General features: G+C 39.7%; 4 protein-coding genes across 4 annotated transcripts; 1 reads left to right on the forward strand and 3 right to left on the reverse strand.

Annotated features, from left to right (window-relative positions):
• Positions 1-1690: 1690 nt before the first annotated feature.
• LOC145903520 (uncharacterized) lies at positions 1691-2494 on the reverse strand. The gene has a single exon (XM_082991605.1). It carries the CDS (start codon positions 2434-2436, stop codon positions 2062-2064), a length of 375 nt encoding a protein of 124 aa, XP_082847731.1. The 5' UTR covers positions 2437-2494; the 3' UTR covers positions 1691-2061.
• A 3121-nt stretch (positions 2495-5615) lies between these two features.
• LOC145902018 (kelch-like protein 38) lies at positions 5616-10015 on the reverse strand. The gene is made up of 15 exons (XM_082989854.1): positions 9904-10015; positions 9778-9846; positions 9220-9343; positions 9009-9141; positions 8891-8951; positions 8703-8826; positions 8470-8632; positions 8015-8226; positions 7553-7705; positions 7321-7417; positions 7129-7262; positions 6742-6946; positions 6457-6594; positions 6228-6389; positions 5616-6057 (listed from the first exon to the last, which is right to left on the reverse strand). Exons 1-15 carry the CDS (start codon positions 9942-9944, stop codon positions 5870-5872), a joined length of 2004 nt encoding a protein of 667 aa, XP_082845980.1. The 5' UTR covers positions 9945-10015; the 3' UTR covers positions 5616-5869.
• Positions 10016-12088: 2073 nt separating this feature from the next.
• Positions 12089-14542, reverse strand: LOC145902019 (kelch repeat and BTB domain-containing protein 3-like). The gene is made up of 10 exons (XM_082989855.1): positions 14401-14542; positions 14287-14347; positions 14072-14195; positions 13845-14007; positions 13493-13710; positions 13131-13283; positions 12925-13021; positions 12740-12867; positions 12377-12581; positions 12089-12264 (listed from the first exon to the last, which is right to left on the reverse strand). Exons 1-10 carry the CDS (start codon positions 14540-14542, stop codon positions 12089-12091), a joined length of 1467 nt encoding a protein of 488 aa, XP_082845981.1.
• Positions 14543-15665: 1123 nt separating this feature from the next.
• Positions 15666-21988, forward strand: LOC145902007 (nucleolar protein 10-like). Its single transcript, XM_082989840.1, has 19 exons — positions 15666-15795; positions 15905-16049; positions 16312-16389; positions 16453-16490; positions 16648-16784; positions 16982-17047; positions 17144-17287; positions 17522-17600; positions 17665-17814; positions 18275-18394; positions 18656-18782; positions 18895-19006; positions 19315-19381; positions 19436-19528; positions 19928-20101; positions 20357-20449; positions 20508-20704; positions 20937-21048; positions 21347-21988. Exons 1-19 carry the CDS (start codon positions 15730-15732, stop codon positions 21473-21475), a joined length of 2127 nt encoding a protein of 708 aa, XP_082845966.1. The 5' UTR covers positions 15666-15729; the 3' UTR covers positions 21476-21988.
• The last annotated feature ends 1054 nt before the right edge of the window (positions 21989-23042 follow it).

Raw genomic sequence — 23042 nt, forward strand, 5'->3', positions numbered from 1 at the left:
AGTTCTGAACGGAAGGTGGCGCGATTAAAACACTTGAACCGTCACTGGCACCGGTGCAGGCCTTCAGCTGCGACCCCACGGCCCATTGATCCTCCATCGTTTAACAGTCGACTGGTAAATGAAGAGCATTCCAGGGGCAAGGGGCGCGCGGCAGGTGCTGTCACACCGGGCGAATATTAACTGCACAAGTGACTACAAAGCCATTCCTCTGCCCCTCGCGGCCTCACAGAGCACACCCGGCCCAACAGTCAAGTACGTATTTACAGCAAATCGGAGATAAAATGTCGCACGTGCGTTGAGGCCTTCGCAGGTGCGCACAGGCGCCAGCGAGTCTGCCTCCTTGTTTATACTCTGACGTCACGCGCCGTTCCTTCGCACCCCTGTGTAGGGGAGCAATACATTGTCGGCACTTCTCCGCGGCTAAGTACGGAGCGAACGTTTTGAGACTATTTAAGGCCCGTAGTTGAATTTCGTGTCTGTGTAATTGGCGTTAAGGTATTTTGGGGGAAAATTAAACTGTCAAAATTTACCCAAATTTCGGCGGTTACCAATCTCCTCTGAGAATGACATCTTTTATATGTCCAATTTTTTGGGAGGTAAAATGCTCGCTTAATTATAATACTGTTGTGTCCACACCCAAATACTATTTTTCACTATTGAGTTATAAAAAAACTAATATCTGTGATTACGCTACTTCATATTGGGAGTGTGTTGACCATTTCATTCAATATGTTTAACTTAGACATGTCAAGGGCGAAAGTGTACAAAAGAGACGAGGGTTGTTTTGTCGGAACATTACGTTTTTCCGGCGAAACTTTGGTCAGTTCCAAGCTCTTCTGCATTGTTAATGTTGCTTGTCACACACACGAGTGACGTTAAACCCTCGCTGTGTATATTCTGCATGTTTGCTCAGGTGCTAACTTAAACGAGTCTCGACGTTTGCACTCGCACTAAAACGCTAACGATTTTCCACGGTTCACTGCGATCCGGTTATTTCCCCTCCGCATCGCGCTGTATGTCGATATGACGTCACCGCTGAGCGCCGTAAAATTCTCAAGCGCCGCGGGGCGCGAGGACGGGAGGCTTCCAGGTGCAGGGGCGCCGACAAGTCTGGCGAAACAGTAGAGCTAGCGATTTAGCGGCGATCCACTTTCGCGCTGCGATTGAATCGCGCCGCTCGAGCGGTGGGCCAACACAGAACTGTGGCGCCTGGGCCCGGGTTTGTCGCGCAATAATTGCGCATAATTTCGCACGTTTTTGAATGGCCCGCTTGAAGAAAATTTCCGACTCCTTAGGCCGAAGGCTCGGGATTTTTAAAGTATCAATTCCTGCAACATGAGCCACTTAAATGTTGCGCAAATTCGGCTACAGCTTTTCGTCGAACCGATTTATAATTGAGCAAGTTGCGCATCTTTACGTTTTTGATTACGTAAATTTTGCATTTCGGTACTTTAGTTTAATTTAGTGTGAGTTGGCATATTTCAATTGCTTCTTGTAGTTCGAAACCAACTTTTAATTCTCCTATGTGGCAAAATACTTGCAGGTTTTTCTGACATCCGACACTCAGCGTCCCAATGTAAACTGCCATTTGTTCAACCGTGTTATGTTTGCATTACAATTTCCTGAACTGTCAAATGTGTTGATTTCAAACCTACAACAGATTTTAACACCTGACTAAACCAAACAAGTATTTCTTTCCAAAGTCACTTTATTATGCAATTACACAAAGGCACGAATTGTCGCGATGAAAAGGCACAAAATGAATAACGTGCGATCAAGACACGACACATACACTTCGGTAAAACGATAAAATCGGTGGACAACCGTCATATAATAAAAACCGCGATCCTCGTAGCCATCCTCGTTGCGAAAGCTCGGCCAATGTCGGCGCGAGCCCGGTTTCTGAGAACACTTCTCAGTTTATTCGCCCCTTCTGGCGATTCAGTGAACATCTGGCATGCAACCGTCGCACACATGCGCCCGATGTTACATCCCTACAAGCCGGCTGTGCTTGCGTATTTGATTGAGGGAACCGTCGATAAGCCATATGCCATCTTGCACTCAAAAGACGGGCGTACGAAGGCGAGTAGCTCCGCAAGGCGGGGTGAATGGCGTCGTGTTGCCGCCCGACATCACTTCGGGTACCGATAGGATGGTAGCTGCGACCTGCTGCGAAGGTTCCGCCTCAGGAGTGGGCGATCTTGGCTCGTCGGCTTGCGTTAGCAAATCATTCAAGTCCTGGATGTAGAAGATTGCATTCTGAACGATGTCCAGGTCGTTGCCACTGGAAGCGACGCCGGGAAGAATGGATCGTAGTCGGCTCATAAGCTCGCTGACGTTGCTTTCTTCTGCATTGTGACGATTAATCGTCGCTGACTTTGGGCTGGTCTTGCGCAAAGCGTCACAGCTCTGACGTTGGCTAATGCTCTTCACCATTTTGAAAAATATAGAGTTGTTCTGTTGCTCACGTAGTAAAACTTTTTATCTTGTCGTATCGACTGCGAATTCTGACGATTGGAGACCACTCCGCTGCTTTTATACACGCCAGCGATGACCCGTCGCATTTTTTCCTCTTTTCTCTCGCGCCAGCAATGTTATCATTGCCGCTCTCTTGTTTACGCTATTTCGCGCCTTTGTCCACGTCCTTCTTCTCTCTTGCATTTCTCACGCGCTCTCAAGATGCGAGTGCACGTGCGGCCTCTCGCTCCGACGCAAATTGCTCGAGACTGGGCGACTTCGCGTCGCCAGTGCGCACCTGGGCGCAACTTACCAGCGAAGTTGGCGGCGCGAATGAAAACAAAACGGTGGTTTGCGGCTCGCGGCGGCCCAGACAGCCGGGCGCCTCCACACCTGGGTGGTTGATAAACTCCCTGAGAAACGCTCGGCGCCTCAGACTCGCTGTCGCCCAGTGGTTTTCAAACGGCTTGCGGTAATTTACCGGTGCACATCCGTTAATTGCTTGTCTTGTGTAAAAAGGTGTTGTGTGAAGCGGGCAAATCCCCCCCACAAGAAGTGAGCCTGAAACATTTTTATCTCACAGTGGTTTGGTTGTGAACAGTTTCATACAGATATTTGCCGGTGTTTCATTCCCCCTTAAAAGTCTAGAATATAGCCGAAACGATATCTTAAAACAGTTACATTAATATAGACAGCTACACAGAAGAAAAATTTATCCGTTTCGGAATAGTTTCAAGAAAAAAAAGTGTTAACCTCCCTTTTCCAAAATGTTTCCAGACACAAACATTTTTAACGAAGCTTCAAGTTCGACGCGAGTCATATCTTGACGAGAAGGAAAGTTTCCTCCAAACTCCCCTCGTATCTGACATGTTAAATGTAATTGCCGCGAGCACACGACATCTCGGCGCCTCGACTTCACACTTGAGATAATCACCGCGCGACGTCACCACAACGCGCACCTGTGCCTTCGCGCGGACCCTCGCGAGGAAACAAAAGGTACTTTTAAACTTGAACTTCTAATTGTCGGCCTTCGGCGTGATTGGACATATGCGGTCAGGTGGTGCAACTGACAATGGTGGTCACGAAGGTGAGGTTGGGAATCACCGGGCGAAAAGGCGCAACGTCGGCCTTATGGCAGAAGGTGTACGTCATATAACAATGTGTAATTGAAAAAACGGGTAATCCCAGTAAACTACAGTCATCGCTGCTAAATTTCCCGGAAAGTATTGCGGAAAGTGGGATAATAAACACTATTAAGGTGCCATTTTGCATGCACCATTACCTGATTTCGATGCAATTTTCCAATTTTGGGAGCAAAAACGTACGTTGACAGTACATATTGCGTGGAAGCTTATAAAGCATTACCAGATAATTTAAAGAAGCACATTTCGAAAAACCTTGCTATCATGTTTGTCTGAAGTCATCGAGACAAACTATGGGCCCAGTTTCCGCACTTTTGAAAGCGTTGCAATCATCCGTTAGTGTAACTCCATGTCACCACCTAACGGCATAATAAATTCCGTTTCCCGAAAACATTGCACTGAGCGAGATTGAAGTATATACCCGCATCCCATATACTGTAGTGCAATATTTTATACCGTTACTGACAATATTCTTTAAAAAAATCTATAAATATAAAAGTATATTATATTTAAAATATAAAAACTAGAAATATAAAAACTTTCTGATGGCCTAAGCAACCCTGTCCCTCAACAAAAGAACCTTGCCAAAGAAATCTCAATATTTTGTGCTTTTGTCACATCGATCCGAAACTACTAACGGAACCAAATAGTGTTGTTTGAAATAGTTGTATAGCTATATGGGTTTTCAGAAAATATCATCAGGTTTGCAGGCAGCCTAGCTGGAAGTTCCAGGTTTGTAATTACAAACCATTATACACAGAATACGATAATTAATTCAAAACAACAAATCACTTACTTTTTCTGGTCCTCTCTTAAGTCAAGACCCCGAATCCGTTTTTTTAGTATATATGCGAGTGGTTTTTATACTATTTGTGACCTGGGCATATGGGTTCATACAGGGTACTTCGACGAAAACGTTTCTTGCGATAACAAACGTTAGGGAAAGAGTTTACCACTTGTACCACCTGATATTTAGAAGCAATTACAATTACAACCAAAAAGTTTAATTAAACCTTTGCAGCAGATCTGTTATGTCGTAATTTCCAGTCTCTTGTGCGCTCAACTGGACATGTGTCAGAGTTCTTTAAAAGGAAGCACATTTCAATAACTTACTACCGAAATATATTTAAAATTGTTTTACCTCTTTGGTTTATTTGGACAAATACTATAGTACCTGTTGAGCCTTGCATGTTTCTCCGATAAAACCTTTATCTAATACTTACCTCAAGAGAAGACAAACAACTGTAAATAGTAGGCTATGTGCATATAATTAAAATTTATACCTCAATAGGGAGATTGTCGATGAACTTACGAGCACGCATAGGCCTAGTTAATTTTTATGCATAGTTTCGTTTAATGTGGTAAAGTATGGGCATGTTAACACATCCAAATAAACTGAAAATGAAAAAAACAAGAAAGCTTCCTCAATATTGCCATGTCGTGTGCGCACAGGGTTTCCGCAAAAAAAATCATTTAAGCCTGTTTCCCACGCATGCGCTGTGCCGCAAGCCATGGTTACAACGTAAATTACTTTTTCCGCTGCTTGTCTGCAAGCTGACTCTTCCACCTCCACTCTATGACATTTTATTCATGGTTTTGTATTTGCGTTATCAACACAACGATTCTGCTGATTACGATTGGCTGAAAAACGTATTAGTTAAGATATGTACAGCGCAGCGGTATCTTTTTCTGAAAATGCTTGGAAAAGCATTCATTGAAAGAAAATTCGAAGAATAGTTACCAAGCGCGAAAAACGAAAATTTACGTTTTGATGAAGTAAAACCTAAGTCGATCATCTTCAATTCGTGTTTTCCACGTGTGAATAAAATCGAGCACCTAAGCATTTACGTCATCGGCAATACTGACCACGTGGTATATAGATGCGTGCAATTAGCGTATTTTTTCCCGATACTCTACCAACGTAGGTAACGTTATGCTTGAAATAAACCTCTTAGGAGAATCCGGAAAATCGTATAATCCAAATTTATCGATCATATCGAATCCGGAGTTGTACGCTCAATAGTAGTTCAACAAAAAATCCGCCACGCTCGACTTACAGGATACTATATTAATTGGAGTAGCCAGAGAGTAGCCAAAGGATAGGTGAAAGCTGTTAAACAGCGCCAGTCCATGTTAGAGCGTGAATTATTTTTCGACTTGCGGAGTGCACAAATCACGTAAAAAAACACCAAAATCGAAATCAGGAAATTTTCGTTTTTAATTCGCAGTGAGTTTTTTTTAGTAAGGTATATAGGTCACGTTTTTGAATTTTACTTTTTTTGTAAGCGGTACCCTTGAAGATTTATCAAGCTGTTTTTTAGGTCAGGATGAGCCAAGGCATGGGTTGCGAAGCGTTGTATCATTGGAGCAAGTGAGCAATCTTCAGGCAAAATCGCTGAGCGTGTTGGGGCGAAAATTTTCAATTTCGTCTCTCCATCATCTTCGTTCATGGCACGAACTGCATGTCATAAATGTCAATATTTAATTAACAACTCTGATTTCAGTTTATTGTTTTTCAGTAGAAATACAGAAAGACCCGAATTGTTGGATTTTTTTACTTTTGTCTTTTTATAGTGCACAGTTAATACGAAACTGTACCCAATGTCGCAAAAGCAATTTTTTACTTACTAATGTACACTGTGCCTTGATGCAGTATTGTCAAATTAATTTCATCCAAATCTTCGTCTAAAGTCGTTTTGGTGATCCACTCATCTTTAGCAATGGAATATACGTCAACTGTCCTTACCGGGGAATCAGAACGACCAACTCCGCCGACAGCACACAGTTCTCCTTTGCCCACATGCGGTTACGTTAACTTTGTACATTTTGTCAAAAAAAAAGCGTTACTGTGGTTTACCTTTATTAGGCACAAAAGCAAACTCCGAACGACATCCCGACATGGGGCTGAGATTGGTCCATTGATTATTTTCGAAGCATTCCATGCTATATAGTCGTTTCTTGTTGTGACCAATTCCACCAGCCACGTAAATCTTGTCTGCGGCCGAAAATCTCATTAACCGGCTGAATTTTTTTTAATACTTTTACTTTTATGTATGTATATGTTTAGGATATTACAAAAATAGCAAGGTTTTTTTCAAAAAAAAAACAGGGAGCTATGGTTAAAAAAGTAGTAAAGTCTGACTGGAATTGAATAGAGCTCCAGCATCAAGTCTTGCTTCTATCATACAAGTTTTGTGAAGCCAATTTCCGTTGGAATTACAAGAAATCACTTCATCGGTTGGATTGATTTCATCATCATCATCATACCCCCCGAGAAAATACAAATTCCCTCCCCCATAAACCATGCTAAAGTTGCACCTTCCTCCCCAACCAGCTCCTGACCCATCCTGTAAGTATAACAGTACATTAATTTGCTACGTACGTTTCGGTTTGTTGGTTTGGTTTTCGCAACATGCTTGATTATAGCACAGGTATACGGACATGATGTAGCATATGACAATTAGGTCGCACTGTGAGTTTGTTGCTTGTCCGCGTATTTTTGTTTTTGACAGATAAATTATAAATGTACCGCGTGAAGAGTCCACTGAGGCACGTAGAACATGTCACCACGGGCAATCTCCCTTTTCTTGTCAAATTTAGACAAGTTACATTTGTAAACGTCGTTGTCAACACCAACTACCACGAACATTGTCCCGCAGATCGCTAAAAAGTCAAACTTCGTAAAAAAGTTGGCAACTGGTTTCAGCAGTTTTTTAAAAACCTTTTGAAAATGCATTTTCTAATCTCTGGTTTTCCAAGTGGCGTCTGGTAAAAGTCAGAACTGCACGCAATGTATTAGGGTTGCTGGACAGCAGCCACTGAGAAAACAAGTACATACAGGCGTGTTACAAGATTAATGTAAACTAAATGCAATGTTACAAAATTTATAAGAAACGTTTGGACAGGGAGTGAAAATTTTTTGAATAAAACCCTAAAATGATTGTTTAACTTGCCTGTTTATCTAGCAACAACTTCCAAGTTGCGAAATCAAGCTTGCTAGTATTTATCATTTGAAACAAATTGTCGAACATCTTGTTGCGTTCTATAAAGTCGTACCTAAGCCATGCTAATGCAGTCCTACAAAACTCATCTCCTGAAATGCGATCCTAAAAAAATATTAAATTCAGGACATTGACATTACCACAAATTTGGCGATAGCTGTCAGAATAAATCGGTCATATAAAAAAGAAAGGATTACTGACTGAAACGTTGTGAAATTAGATTAAGTTAATGAAAAACGTCTTTTTTGTTAAAACTAAAATAAAAAAAAACGTTTTACTGCAAACAAAATTTTAGGTTATATTCCTAAACCCAAACCCTAAGATAAAATTCCCTCGTTTTACTGTACATGACATGGCAATTTGAGGATATGAATCTTTTGCAATTAACGTCATCCGAAACACTGCATCACAAACCTTAAAAATTTTCATAAAATCTTCAATGTTCGCATTGTCTACAGCGCGCAATTCTTCAGTAAAGTTGACTTGTTCAACTTTTTGAGCAGATACAAGTTGTTGTTCCATGTTTTTCTGTAAACCGCCCATTTGGTGCCTTCGGGCTATTAGCCACAATTCAACCCGGCTACGAGGCGAGGTCCAACCAAGCAAGTGTGTTTCGAGATAGGAAGCTGAGTTAATTTTTTTACACAAGGTAAAAAACAAAAACAATATACTGGTTCTAAAGAGCCAAAACGAACATTATATTTTGAGCTTAAGGTTTTGTAGATTCAATGTTGACTTATGTGCAAATATTGGTAAGCTGCAGACAGGGTGTGTACACGAAACAGGTCGAAACAGTGCGTGTACACACCCTGTCTGCAGCTTACCAACAATGTTGACTTTATTCAGAAAAAATCTGTGCAAGAACAAACCTGGTAAGCTGTGAATGCACAAATAGTCGGTGGCTGCCAGTAGGTCAACAAGCCGGTCATCTTCAATCCACATCTCCTTGGTGTAAATAAAATCGAGCACCAAGGCTAATACGTAATCGTCGATGCCTGTCACGTGACACACATTCTCGTATTTTTCCTTCATCTGTAGAGATAAGTCGTAAATATTTAGAGACGAACGAAACATTACAGATCCATACAAATACGCGTAAGACCTCTGTGGTGAAGAGTTTGGAGAAGAAGTCTGAGTGAACGGCGACCATGCATTTGTGGACTGGAAAGTCACGTGTTTCGGTTGAAATAACTCCGTCACAATATTTTTGCAATCCTAGTCGATCCCTTTTAATAGTTAGGTCAGATATATTCGTTATCGTAAAGAACTCATTTGATAAAGACCACTGACCTATTAAGCCACTGACGAATTCTTTTGTCCAAAGTGCTTTTGTCCATATCTTCATCAAGGTCTAAATCAAACACAAATTTCCAACAATTCGTGATTATGGCGTAATTAATTCACTTACCTGATTGGTTGCAAATGGAACCGTATCTGCACAAATCGTGAACATAGCCATTGTAAACATCGGTAACGAACAATTTTGCTTCTAGGAAATCCTCGTAATCATCCAAAGGCACAAACATGGTTTTCTTGTCCATCTATTTGCGAGCATAAAGGAGCATATTTTTTTGTAAAAGTTTATAAAAGTAAAAGTTGCCGAATGCAAGCAACTCCACCTTGGCAAACAGTTTGCCAAAATATGCAAACGTCAGTCCGAACATGCACTTGTGGAGAACCAAGCTCTTTTCATTAGCATTTGTAATTACCACATCACAAAAGTTGTTTTCTTCCTGTCTTTCCCTGTTGGGCAGCCCAAGGTTTTTATTAGGCGATCGGAGTTAGGTAAGGTTTCAAAAAGACAAGATGTAAGGTTTGTTACTTATGAAAGTGAATTTTTTATTTACATATATATTTAGTCTTAACCTTGCCAATGCTATACGTTTTTACATTTCATCGTAAATGTTTTGCCACCATGTTTTTGACATAAAGGTAACATTATTATTATTCTACACTTAAAACCAGTTATTTTAAAGTATTGCTCGCAGTGTAAGTTAACTGGGGTAATTAGGATGGGTAGATAGTTTAGTTCATCACACAGAATTTCATGATAGTCGTATAAATGCAAATTTCTTTCGATCTCTGAGACATTAGGGGAAAATCATGTTATTTCCCCAGATATTTTTGTGGTAGCCTTTAACAAATGAAAGTAATCAATACCAATAGCTTTACTCAACCTTTGCAGGAGATCTGTTATGTTATATTTTCCAATTTCTTGTTCAGCTATGCGAACATGTGTCAGTGTTCTAAAAAAACCTCAGTTTAAAAATTTTAGCATGGAAAGTTCAACGAATTTTCCTGACCTCTTTGTTATATCCTGGCCTTGGATGCTAGAACGAAGCATTTTAACAGTATTTATACAGGCCAACGAAAAAGCAACATGGACCTAACCGAGCTATACCTGAACAAATGCCTGTGATACAATTACAACGGGCAATATTTGATATCCTGCAGTTTTCAAAGTCCAGTTTCCAATAGCAAATGCGTAAAATTGCTACAAGCCTTTGTCAGTTATAATTCGTTTTACTTGCCTATTGGTTCTATATGTCTGAGGGTTTAAAATCTTGGTTTCTTGTAAAAAAAACATGCTTGTTTTCAAATACTTGTTTATTTTACCCAGATACTAGAAACAACATGGCTAATAACGGATTTGATTTGATTTGAGACGTTTCAACTTGTCTTACAGTTCAATTCTATTGGCTGAACATTTAAACGGGCCAATATGTCTTGGTTCTGATTCGAACTGAGTAATCACTACAAAAGACATATCATATACTTACCTGCAGTGTTTTGTTACGAGTCTTGCCTGCAAACAGAATTGACTGAAAGTAACAGTTGTAACAGACAATTTGGTAGCTGGCCAAAACAGGTCAGCCGACCCTATCTTTGAGACTTCATGCTTTATGCCGTATAAAGACGAGGTGTCAGCGTGTCATAATCATCCTTCGGTCCAAAAACAACAATCCAGCTGATTTTCGTTGACTAGTGTCATTTTAACACGAGCTTTTGTTTACTAAAGACCCACAGTCCAATACAAAAACAAAAGCAAATACGCCCAAGACATATAAATTTACTATACACTTATCCTGCGCATTGGACTAACGTGTTGTTCAAAAAGAAATAAGTCCAGAATAACGATATTACCAACAAATAGCTGTCACCTTTGAAGACTTCAAAAACTGCATTTCGGCATATTGTTTGTCATTGCAAGCACCATGAGAGTTGTAATTATATCTGGTTTAATAATTTACAGCGTACCAATAGGCTGAACCAACACCATGTAGTAGTAGCAGCCTTGCGCAGACAGCAGGCCCTTGGGGACCCCGACAAATACCATTCAAGCGAAAACAAACACGAACATTATCAAACGATTTTGCCTCGGAAAATTCTTCGTAACTGGCCAAATGCACAGACATAGTTTCCTTGTCCATCTGTTTGCATGAGTTTAAATGAGAGTTAGATTAATTCAGCAAAGTTGTTGCTACCGTCGAAAACAGTTTGACAAAATATGGAAATGTAAGACCGAACAAACACTTGTGGACGACTATGTTCTTTCCCTTGACAATTGTTATAGTTAGATTGCAAAAGTTGTTCTCATCCTTCCTATTTCTATGAATGATTGTAATTCAGCTACAAACCCCGATCACCACCACAGGAATCGAAGTACTGTATTTACAAAATTGATCACGTGGTTATCACAGGTTCGCACCAAGAGAGACTGAAATATATCTGTTTTATTATTTCACAGCAATCTTGAACTATTTAATTGAATGAAATCACCAGCACTTCTCAGCTGGTTTTGTACAAAACGAGACAATATCGCACATCTTGTCAAAAAAACACCGAAATGAAAATGTCGAACGTTCATAATCCGAAGCGAGTTCATCAAACTTATTTTTTAAATATTTTTACTGACTACTTTTTTGAACTCGACTGTTTTGGCAAGGGGTGCCTTTCGAGTATTATCAAGCTGGTTCCCACACAGGGTTGAGCCAAGGCAAATGCTGCACACCGCTGCATCGTTGCAGTAACTGAAAATTCTTCCAATATAAACGTCGAACTAACTGGATCGAAAATTTTCATTTTCGTCCGTCCAGCATCCTCGTACATACCACGAACTACATGTAACAAAATATCCGATTTTTGAACACGACTTTTCAATTTTGAGCAACAATTTCTGATTATATGATGTGAATACTCAAGACTTTTTTGTAGCAGAATGCAAATAATATACGCACTTCAAATACAGATTTAGAACAAACTCTGAATCGTTTACAAATCTGGCAAAAGCTCACTTACTAATATACGCTTTGCCGCGATGCAGAATTGTCAAATTAATTTTATCCATATCCTCGTCTAATGTCGTTTTGGTGATCCACTTATCTTTAGCAATGGAATATACATCAACTGTCCTTACTGGGGAATCAGAACGACCCACTCCACCGACAGCATACAGTTCTCCTTTGCCCACATACGAATACGTTATGTTTACCCTTCGTTATACAACGACATATCAGCAGTATCACCTCCATTGGGAACAAAAGCAAACTCCGCACGGCAACTAGGCATAGGATTAAGCAAGGTCCATTGACTGTTGTTGAAGCATTCCAAGTTGTATAATCGTTTTTTGTTGTGGCCAATTCCACCGGCTACGTAAATCTTGTCTGCAGACGAACATATTTTAAATAAAGATGACGTTTTTCCAGTAATTGTATTTCGGTGCATGTCCATGACAATAATAAAACAGCTAATTCTTAAAAAAGCGAAAAATCTTACTGGAATTGTAGACAGCTGCGGCATCAAACCTTGTTTCTATCATGAAACTTGTGTGTCGCCATTTTCCCTGGGAGTTACAACACAACACTTCGTTGGTTGGATTTATTATATCATAGTCGTCAAATCCCCCAAGAAAATACAAATTTCCGCCACCGTAAACCATGGTAAAGCAGATTCTGCCTTCCAAACTTCCCTTTGAACCATTCTAAAAGCATAACCAATTGATCTCTTCTGTCTAAATATTTCGGCATGTTGCCTTGGCTAACGCCGTTCTATGAGCACAAATGTATTGTTCAACGATTAAGCAAATCAGTAGGCTATTTGCGTGTGTATGCTATATTGACGTAATAACTAATACAGTACCGCCAATCGCGACCACCGAGGCACGTAGAATGTTCCACTAGCAACATCGCTTTTGTTTTTAACTGAAAATTCACATTTGTACACGTCGTTATCTTCACCTGCTACCGCGTACACTGTTCCGCAAAGCTCTGGGAAATAAAACTCCGTGACAAGGTAAAGTCAATTAGTTTCCAGAAATGTCCTACCTTGTAATGCTAATTTCTCTCTTCTGTTTTTATCCAGGCGGCATTTGGTAAACGACAGAACGTCATGCAATGCATGCGGGTTACTAAGCAACAGTTTCTGCAAAACAAGCACAGGATAAATCGACTGTAAACCAAATGCAAATCCAGTAGAACTTTTGAAAATAAACAAGAGGTCGAAAATAAACAATTGCTGCAGTCAAACTTGCCTGCTCGTCAAGCAACATCCTCCATGTGGAGTAATCAAGGTTTGAGGTTTTTATCATTTGGAACAAAGAATCGAACATAGTCGTTCGTTTTGTCAAGTCATGTTTAACCCATCCTATAGCAAGCTTACAAAACTCATCTCCTGACAAGTGGTCCTAAAATAATCGTATTTGCGATGAATCAGGTATAATTTTCGGTAACTGGAAATGTATCAGGAAACCAAGTTATCGGATAATACGTTAATTGCAGCTATTTGAAAATAGGTTAATTGCAAAAAAAAATCACGTTGGCTTTAATTTAATCGTTTAGCTTCCTGTTTGAAACACCCATTATATAACAGAAACAACTGAGATAAGAAACCAACCTTAAACACTTTCATGAAGTCTTCAATATACGAAATGTCAATAATCTGCATTTCGTTGGCAAAGTTGACTCGGTTTGCTTTTGAGACAATTTGTTTTTCGACTTTTTCCTGTAAACTGCCCAATTTGTAACTTTGTGATACGAGCCACATAATAATCTGGTCGTAAACATGGTCGAATAATCCGATCACGTCAATCAAGTGTTTTTCGAGAGACGAAACTGAATTATATATAATTTTTTAAAGAAAGCAATAAAAAGGCTGTTTACCATCCCCACAGACCCTGTGAGTTACAATGTTTTAAAGCTTTTTACAGCTAATGTTGGTTTCCAAAATATTCGCAATTTTTAAAAACCTGGTAGGCTATGGATGCACAAGTAGTCGGTGGCTGCCAAAAGGTCAAGAAGCCGGTCATCTTCAATCCACATTTCCTTGGTGTAAATAAAATCGAGCACCAAGGCCATTACGTCATCGGCAATACCGGTCACGTGACACACATTTTCGTATTTTTCCCTCATCTGTAGAGATAAGTCCAAAAACGTTAGCATTCATCAAATCACAGATACAAGTGTAAATTATGACCTCTGTGGTGAAGAGTTTGGAGAAGAAGTCTGAGTGAACGGCGACCATGCATTTGTGGACTGGAAAGTCACGTGTTTCGGTTGAAATAACCCCGTCGCAATATTTTTGCAATCCTTGTCGGTCTCTGGTAAATTGAAGCAAGTCAGTGTTTATTATTGAGTCTGGGAAGTCTGAAGCTGTATGCGTTTAAACCTGAATGAAAACGACTGACTGACCTATTGAGCCATTGGCGAATTCTTTTGTCCAAATTGCTTTTGTTTATATCTTGATTTATGTCTGAAAGATACAAAATACAATTAAGTGTGTGTTTGTAAAATAACATTACATACCATTACCCGATTGCTTGCAAATGAAACCGTATCTGGACAAATCATGAAGATCGCCGTTGTAAACATCATTAATTAACAATATTGCCTCAAAAAATTCTTCGTTATTGTCCAAATGTACAGAAATAGTTTCCTTGTCGATCATGATTGTATATGAATGTTAAATTTTTTCAAGCAAAGTTGCTAAACACAAGCAGGTACCTTCGCGAACAGTTTGTCAAAATATGTAAATGTAAGTCCAAACATACACTTGTGGAGGACGATGCCCTTCCCGTTGGCGTTTTTGATTGTGACATCACAAAAGTTGTTCTCGTCCTGTCTAACCCTGTAAGCGAAGGTTTGGTTACTGGACAAGTTAATATTGGGCATTGCTAGTACCATGCGTTAGCTTTATTGGTTATAAGGGCCATTCCTGTAAAAACGTTCATATCTGCGTTAATATAGTTTGTTGGCGTAAAAAGGACAGTCTTGGATGTCGTCCTTATTTGTAGTTCTTGCCCTGGCTATACCACGTGAAAGCAAATAACGTATTTTTAGTTTTACTTTACCTTTGCAGAAGATCTGTTATGTCATATTTCCTGGATTCTTCTCCATCTATGCGAACATGTGTTAGAGTTCTTTAAAAATGAAGCTCAATTAACTAAAGAAATTATAGGCTAGTTGAAATTGCTTTACCTCTTTGTTAGATCCTGGCTGGAACTCTGCATTTTTGGTGCATTTATGCCTTGTCTTCCGGAAAACAAGATATACCTCACAGAAGATTTTGGCAAAAAATAAACTGTTTGACCACAAACGCAATGTTTGAGGAGACCAACAAGCAGCTAATCCCCGATCGACAATATCTTAAAATCTAAATTAGGTGACAATTTTACAGTTACAATTCTATCACCCGTTACGATCTTATTTAAGTAAGCATACATATTATACTTCCAACATTGCCGTGCACTACATTAATCACACGCTAACAGCTGAGAGACCAGAGACCACGTTTTGCCCTAGCAGTTAAGCTGGATTGTTTTTATGACATCACAAAGACGTCACTGCGTTTGTGAGCAGTCCTACAATTACAAAGAAATTAGCAGTTACTGCTATATAAATAAAACAAATCATCTCTAGATATTAACCTGGAAAATACTGACCCTGGCATCCCTATTTTTGCGTTTGTATTGAGTTAAACAGTGCCAAAAAAACAAATATTTTTATGCTCAAAATGTTCCCCTACTGAAGAGGTTATTTAATATCTTCTTGTAGAGGTTCGTTAAAAAAACTTACAAGCCATGTGTGTGTTTTTGCAGAATTCTGTTTACATTGTCCTGCTGTAATGTGGTAAAAATGCAAGTGTCAAACCCTAACAACATAAAAATCTACAATCTAAGTTGTGGAAAGTCTCTGCCAGAAGTGAGTGTACAAATCAATTGTATTTATAACATGCATAAATTTATTGTAACGAGTCAATTGCCTTTGTTAACAATGTTCGCTCTTTGCTAATTTTGTCTTCGATTTGCAGTTTATCAGTGAACAGAAAAAGCGAGCATTATTAAAAAAAGATGAAAGACTGCGAAGACGCATCGAACTTATCCAGGATTTCGACATGCCAACAGTTAGTTCCACAGTGCAAATGTCTCCAGATGGACAGTACATATTTACAGCAGGTATATCAAGAAAACTTGAAATAAAAATGTTAAAAACATCTCTTTCTGTAGCCTACCTATATTAGAGTTTGGAAAGTTTGACTAGTAAACCTTTTTTATGTGTGGTTAGCTTAGTTTTTTGCATGGATTGCCAATAATCTTTATAAACAATCATATATCTTATGCACAGGCCTTTTTTACAATCTGGCTCATAACTGCTACACATAGTCTAATGTTAGGAACTGTAAATTTACTAGATTGTATTTTGTTTGATCATTTTTAGGCACTTACAAGCCAAGAGTAAAATGTTATGATGTGAACCACTTGTCCATGAAGTTTGAAAGATGTTTCGATGCAGAAGGTAAGTCTAAATGTAAGTTGTTGTCATTTACAAACAATTATTACCAATATCATTTGTTTCCAGTGGTAGCATTAGATGTGCTCTCACAAGACTATGCCAAGGTAGGGGAAAATTAAAATGTTATGTTTGTGCTTGCAATGACCTTAGCAATCATTTTACAATAGAGCTATCGATCAATTTTAATTTTTAAGCTAATGGGTGCATAATGTGTTTGGCACTGCTGTGTTTAGTAGTTCACTGTGTCTTCTTATTTGTCAGCTTGTATTTCTTCTAAATGACCGCACAGTTGAATTTCACACACAACAAGGCAAACATTACAATGTTCGAATACCAAAGTTTGGTCGTGCTATGGCTTACCACCAGTCAAATTGTGACCTAATGCTTGTTGGGGCCGGGTGAGTTGCTTTATGAACCCTTGCTCTATTTGTTGTATATGCCTTTAAAAACCAAATAAAGTGTCCTTGTACTGGCTGAGTAAACACAGGTTTTCAGTGTTTTATACACCAACTATAGTTAGTGGCTGATTTTTTTGTCAAAATATGTTCTAATACCTTCAAGATGGTGGAGTGATTAATGTAGTTTGCTTACACAGGTCTGAAATATACAGACTCAACTTGGACCAAGGAAGATTTCTGAAATCGTATGAAACACAGTCACCGTAAGTCCATTGCTAAAGTCATTTAAATTCATTATTACAGAATAACTGCTGGAACTTTGCCAAAACGTATTTCATATTCTATATTAAATCTTGCAGGGAATTGCACTGCTGTGTTATTAATCCTGAGCACCATCTAGTGGTGGTTGGAGGAAGTGATGGGCACATAGAGTGTTGGGATCCTCGTTCAAGATCAAGGGCAGGGATTATGGACTGTACTCCTTATATACAGGAATTCGTTGAGTATGTCAAGTCGTTAACATGTTTCATGTGATTGTGACATTTACATGCAAATATTTAGTACTTCTGTTCATTAGATTTGTAAGCATTTCTAAAGAGGTTAGTTTTATATGATCAGTGCTATTTTGCTTTATGTTCCTGTTTTTCCCATCTGCCAAGCCCATATGGCTTAATGAAAAGGAGAAATCGCAAGTAGCTGCTACGCTATTTTCCTAATGCCCATTGTTTCAATTTCAGGGACAATTCCACGCCACAAGTTACAGCTCTGAAGTTTAACGGAGCGTTGAACATGGCTGTTGGTACCAGTAGTGGACAGGTGATACTTATTATAAAACCAATTTCACTCGGCAAACTTTTGCCTTGACTTACCTTATATTCAGGTTCTCTTGTATGATATGAGAAACAACAGACCTCATGTAGTAAAAGACCATAGATACGATTTGCCAATCCACTCCATTGCCTTCAACAATGAAAACAACCTCGTCGTTTCGTCTGATGCTCGTTGCGTCAAACTGTGGCATAACACTACGGTATGAGTTGAAGTTTGTGTAAATATACTACTGCAATTCGACTTTTCTGGCAATCAACGCACATCACTTTTCTACATCCTGATGAAGGCTGCTGCATGGCAACCGAAACATTAATGTAATAAAATTAGTGCCAGAAGAGCCGTATTGTAGTAATAAATCATACCTAGCAGCATCAGTAGTAAGATATTGTGTAAGATAAGTTGTTGGGAAGTACTTTACGTATATTGACTAAATTGCCCTCAAAACAACCGTGTATTTTTCTCACAAGACCTGTTTAGGTATTAAAAATTTATCAGGTCGAGTTGTAGCCATCTGCCAAGAAGTACTGAACTCAATGTCTGCTGTAGCCGGCGAAAGCTAACTTTGTCGATAAAACATTATCCTGGAAGGCCAAGCCTCACTGGGAGCAAGAATTATTAGAGTTTCCAACATAATTGTAAATTTGCTGTTATGTGTGTAGGGCGAAGCAGTGACAGCTGTGGAGATGGAATCGGACATCAACGACATGTGTTTAATCGACAATTCCGGTTTGTTCTTTCTCGCCAACGAAAGCCCGAAGCTTCACACGTATTTTATTCCGGTAAAAAAACAAATTCGAATGCAGTCACGTGATTTACTCAGCAACCGACCCCTATCATAGATGGTTCAACTAACGACCCTTTTTTTATAAATTAAGTATTAAATGAAACAAGCGAGTCTGTCGCCAATGTTTAACCCGAAAAATAACAAATTTAACGATTACCAGTATATATATGTTAATTATTGTTAAACAAAACCGCGTGGAGTTGCCATATGCATAGAAGAGAACATCATTAAAATATTCACAATATTAATTCTACAGATGCTCGGCCCTGCACCGAGGTGGTGTTCCTTCCTCGACAGTTTAACTGAAGAGATGGAGGAAAACCCGGTGCAGGAAATGTACGACGACTACAAGTTCCTGACGCATAAAGAGGTCGAATCGCTCGGTAATAATTTCAGTATTTTGTGCTCTCAAAATGTCTGGTACAAGTTTGACACATATATTAACGTCACCATTTCTTTGGTAAGATAGCTTGATTGTAAATGTTTTCGTTGCAGGTTTGTCAAATTTAATCGGATCTTCTCTATTGCGTGCCTACATGCACGGCTATTTCGTCGACATGCGACTTTATCATAAAGCGGCGATGATTGCAAACCCGTTTGCCTTCAAGTAAGTGTTTACAGACAACCCAAAATGATTTCGTTTTTCAAGTTGGGCTGTAGCTTTTGGTTGTTGATACCTTACTTTTAATGGGGTTTATTATTGGGTTTTGCGAAATCATTGTCAGTGTGGTTCTAGCAGTATCACGGGTAGAACTAAATTCACAAAAAAACAGATGCGAAGAGCATACTTTTAAAGAAATTATAATTTGTCACGGGAATTAAAAATTTGTACCTATTGTGGCCATTTGCGTGGTACTTAATATGGCCACCTATTGTGTTTGAAAACGTTTGTATCTTAATTTTAATGCACTACAGGGAATATCGCCAAAAGAAGATAGCGGAAAAGATCGAAGAAGGCAGAATGCAGAGAGTCCAGATAAAGGTAAGTAAAGTCTTTCCTTTTCCCATCGCCACTATAAATGTATTTGCTCAATAGAAATTACCCAAAGTGAACAAGCACTTAGCTGAACGACTGATGAGCCGAGCGACGGAAGATGACGTCAGCAGTGGAAAGAAGAAGAAAATGAAGGTTATGATTTGTTGCTGTGACGAAATATGTAAAACCTGTCGTGTGTATTCGTTGCACCAGGTTCTCCTGCCATGAACTACATTAATCCGAGCCATAATTTATTCAATAAACTTGTGAAGGTAGTCATGCGTTGCTTCGTATCCTACAAACAAAGTTGGGGTCCGCTGTTTGTGACTGACTTGTAGGCATAATTGTCTGCTTCATATTTGGTTATGACATCATTACTAAAGTTGATCTCATTAATTTCACGCTCAAAGGCGAAATTCAGATAATGTTTTTACAAATTCGGTGATTTTTTTTATGTTGACACTGTTTCCTACAATTTACGCCCAGCAACCCACCCTTAACATTTAAAAAAAACTTCTTTCAAAATCAAACACTCGTACCGTTTCCACACAGAGGGAAGCCGCGAGCTTGTTGGACGATCCACGTTTCAAGGCCATGTTCGAAGACACGAGTTTCCAGGTCGACCAGGAGTCGGAGGAATTCAGGTTACTCAACCCCGTCGTTTCGAAACAATTCGAGAAACTGAAATCGAACAAAGATCGCAAGACCGAATCGTCACTTGTCGAGGTATTGCTTGTTTGTTTGTTGTCCCAAAGACGGGCGTATTATTATTTTGAAACGTTAACCTCTCTCGCTAGTTTTGACTTAAAACTGTCGCCTAAAAATAATAATGTTGTACATTCTGCCAGCACCTAAAGCGCTCATGTGTTATGGGGAAATATATTGCAAGCTATGAAATCTAAGTATTCGTTTTTTCTTGATATTTTTTCTCAATTTCCACCGAGTTACAAAATTGTACTTATTTAAACGTAAATAATGCAGGCTACCAGTGATAATGAAGACGCCTCTGGAGCGGACTCGTCGTTGTCCGAAGATGACGAAAAGGAGAGAAAGTGGGTGAAAGAATCGAAGAAGGTAATCGCCTTTTTCTCATCCTTCTCTTTTTCTCACCCAACGTATCTTTACCCGTCAGGCCTACAAAGAAGTGCACAACAAGAAAGCAGTAGCTCGCGAGCGCCAACGTGCGGAAGACGCTAAAACAGTAATTGAGCCACGAATGTTCGAGATCAAGGGCGACGAGGCGCTGAACGGACACAGGTTCGCGACTTTGAATGACCTTGAAAAGTTTGCGGGAGATGAAGCGAGAATGGAACGCAAGAGAAAAGCGAAGTAAGTTAATGTATATTCTTTTAATAAATATCTGAAACAAAACTTTTGTTATCTTTGCCTGTGGTTTAATTTACAGACTGATATGTTTTCCCTAATGAGTGTTATTTGTTGCTCCACAGTTGCTTTGGACCATATAATGTATTCAGTCAAGATCTTTCAAATTTCGTATGATATATAATTATATAGATAGTATTTTTAAAATCGACAATTAATTCTTGACATTTTTTAACAGAGCTACGTTGGGTGAGAGAATCGACGAAGCGGAACGAAGCATGAGTGTAAACGTCCGGAAACGCTCCGAATTTAAGAGCGGAGCAAAAGAAGCAACATTCCGTATTGCCAAGGTAATCACAACTTTCCAATTCAAGGCTACGTATGCCGCAAATTAACAATCAAAACGACTGCTTTTGCAAAAACAGTCGAAAGGACAGCCATGTTTTATTTTCTTTCTTTGGCAACAATAATAAAAACAATTGCCAGAATTCACACAGTTTCAGCTTTCACGTCTGTGGACAGATTTCTGGGCGCCTACATTACAAAGAAGCATCTTGCTTTAGCATATTCGTTTTTCTAATAATGAACAGATCTTACCGACGATTTGATTTTTATCGTGACAAAACAATTTTTATTATGACGTCACAGACGGAAAAGAAGGACAAGGAGCGAAATGCAGAAGAGAAACGTCACAGGGACGAGCGCCGCTCAGTTCGTCGGCCGGCAAACAAATTGAAACGCACCAAGGCCGGTGGCAACTCGTTCTTCAAGCGGTGAAACTTTTTCCGCGACCAAGCCTCTGGGTGGCGCTGCTGAGTGGAGCGGTGGAAATCGACGTGAAAGATGCCGGCTAGGGTGTGGCGTTCAAGACTTTCGCGACGACACCGAGCCTTCCTGTTCTGTTGCGCGGATTCCCTTAAACAACAATACACCATATGTCGACCCTTAGATAAAAAGGAGTTAAAGCAACCTCCCAAGCGAACAAAAGTCATTTGTTTTATTTGTTTGCGTGTTAAAATCAGCGAATGCAACCGAAATACAGAGTAATTTTTGTGCGGACTGGCAAGAAGGCATAGATTAAAGATTTTTTGTTTGTGGGAAAAATCGATCGCCCGTAAAGGTTTGTATGGAGGGAATTGGCCCGATAAAAGTTGAAAATGCAACGCAGAACAATATACATTCTCGCAATTTTTATGTAAACTGTCCATCGCAGTGCCAGAATGTGCTAATGCTTTATCACTTGCAGTCAACTCGCTCCTGTTTACAACCTATACTCAGTATGGTGATAAATGTCTCGACCCAGTTTGCGCATTTCATCAAATAAAATAAAAACACATTTTTGACCCCCACAGACAAACCGTTTACGAATTGAGTTAAATTTCGATTACGAATCGCGATGCTCGAAAAGTTTGTTTGTGCAACCCCGTAAGCCGTCCGCGCGTTGTTTTCTTTACGCTAACGACGCTCCACGTCGCAGCGCGTTGAACGCCACTGCCTTGCAACCTTCCGAAACGCACGAATCTACAGCGAATGGCAATCTAATTGCAAAATTTACACCGCTCCCTGTGACCTTGTAATGATGTTCTTCGAAGAAATGCGATTGCGTCAGAAGGCAGCAATTTCGCGGTGGTTTTAAGGGATATCGACAGTTCCGTGTTTGCCTATGTCAGTAAGACTCGCATATGCGCAAATTTACTTTTGATCAAATCTGTGTTGATTGACATGATTTCCTGTTGGCATGCGAGTCGTTATCTGAATTATTAACAAGCACGCTGTTCCGGAATCTATATACTGTCTGCGTCCGTCGAGCTAGAATAAGCAATATTTGCTCGGCAAAACTTGTACCATATTTCTGAGCAGCACTTGTTTCGTTATTTTTGCAGGAGGTTGGCTTCTTCAAGGGAATCAAACGATTGATTGCAGGCAGCAAACGGAAAACTGCAATAAACGCTTTGCACGAGTGATTAGAGGCGAACACTCCCTTTCGACGAAGTATTTTTCATCAATTTGTCTTCATTAGTCCATATTGGATTAGCCCGACTGTCTACACCCTGCCAAAGGTTGGAATCCCTTAATTCGCCCCGAAAAGTACAATTATCAGACGTTAGGGACAGTCTTAAACCATTGCAAACTCGGCGTAACATATTTGTTCTCCCCCAGCATTGTACAGCCCAGTGTTCTTAGGCTTTAAACTTTACATACTGCCCAGGTTGCAATATCACCGTGAGTTAGCAATTGTCTGGAGTTAACAAATTCGTTTCGGGGTTGCTTAGGTGTATACGGTGACTTGCACAAAAGCCCGAAAATTTGACCACACTCCATACTTCCTGTGTGCCATTTATTG

The sequence above is a fragment of the Ascidia mentula genome, chromosome 5, assembly GCF_947561715.1.
Source record: "Ascidia mentula chromosome 5, kaAscMent1.1, whole genome shotgun sequence".
Classification (NCBI taxonomy): domain Eukaryota; kingdom Metazoa; phylum Chordata; class Ascidiacea; order Phlebobranchia; family Ascidiidae; genus Ascidia; species Ascidia mentula.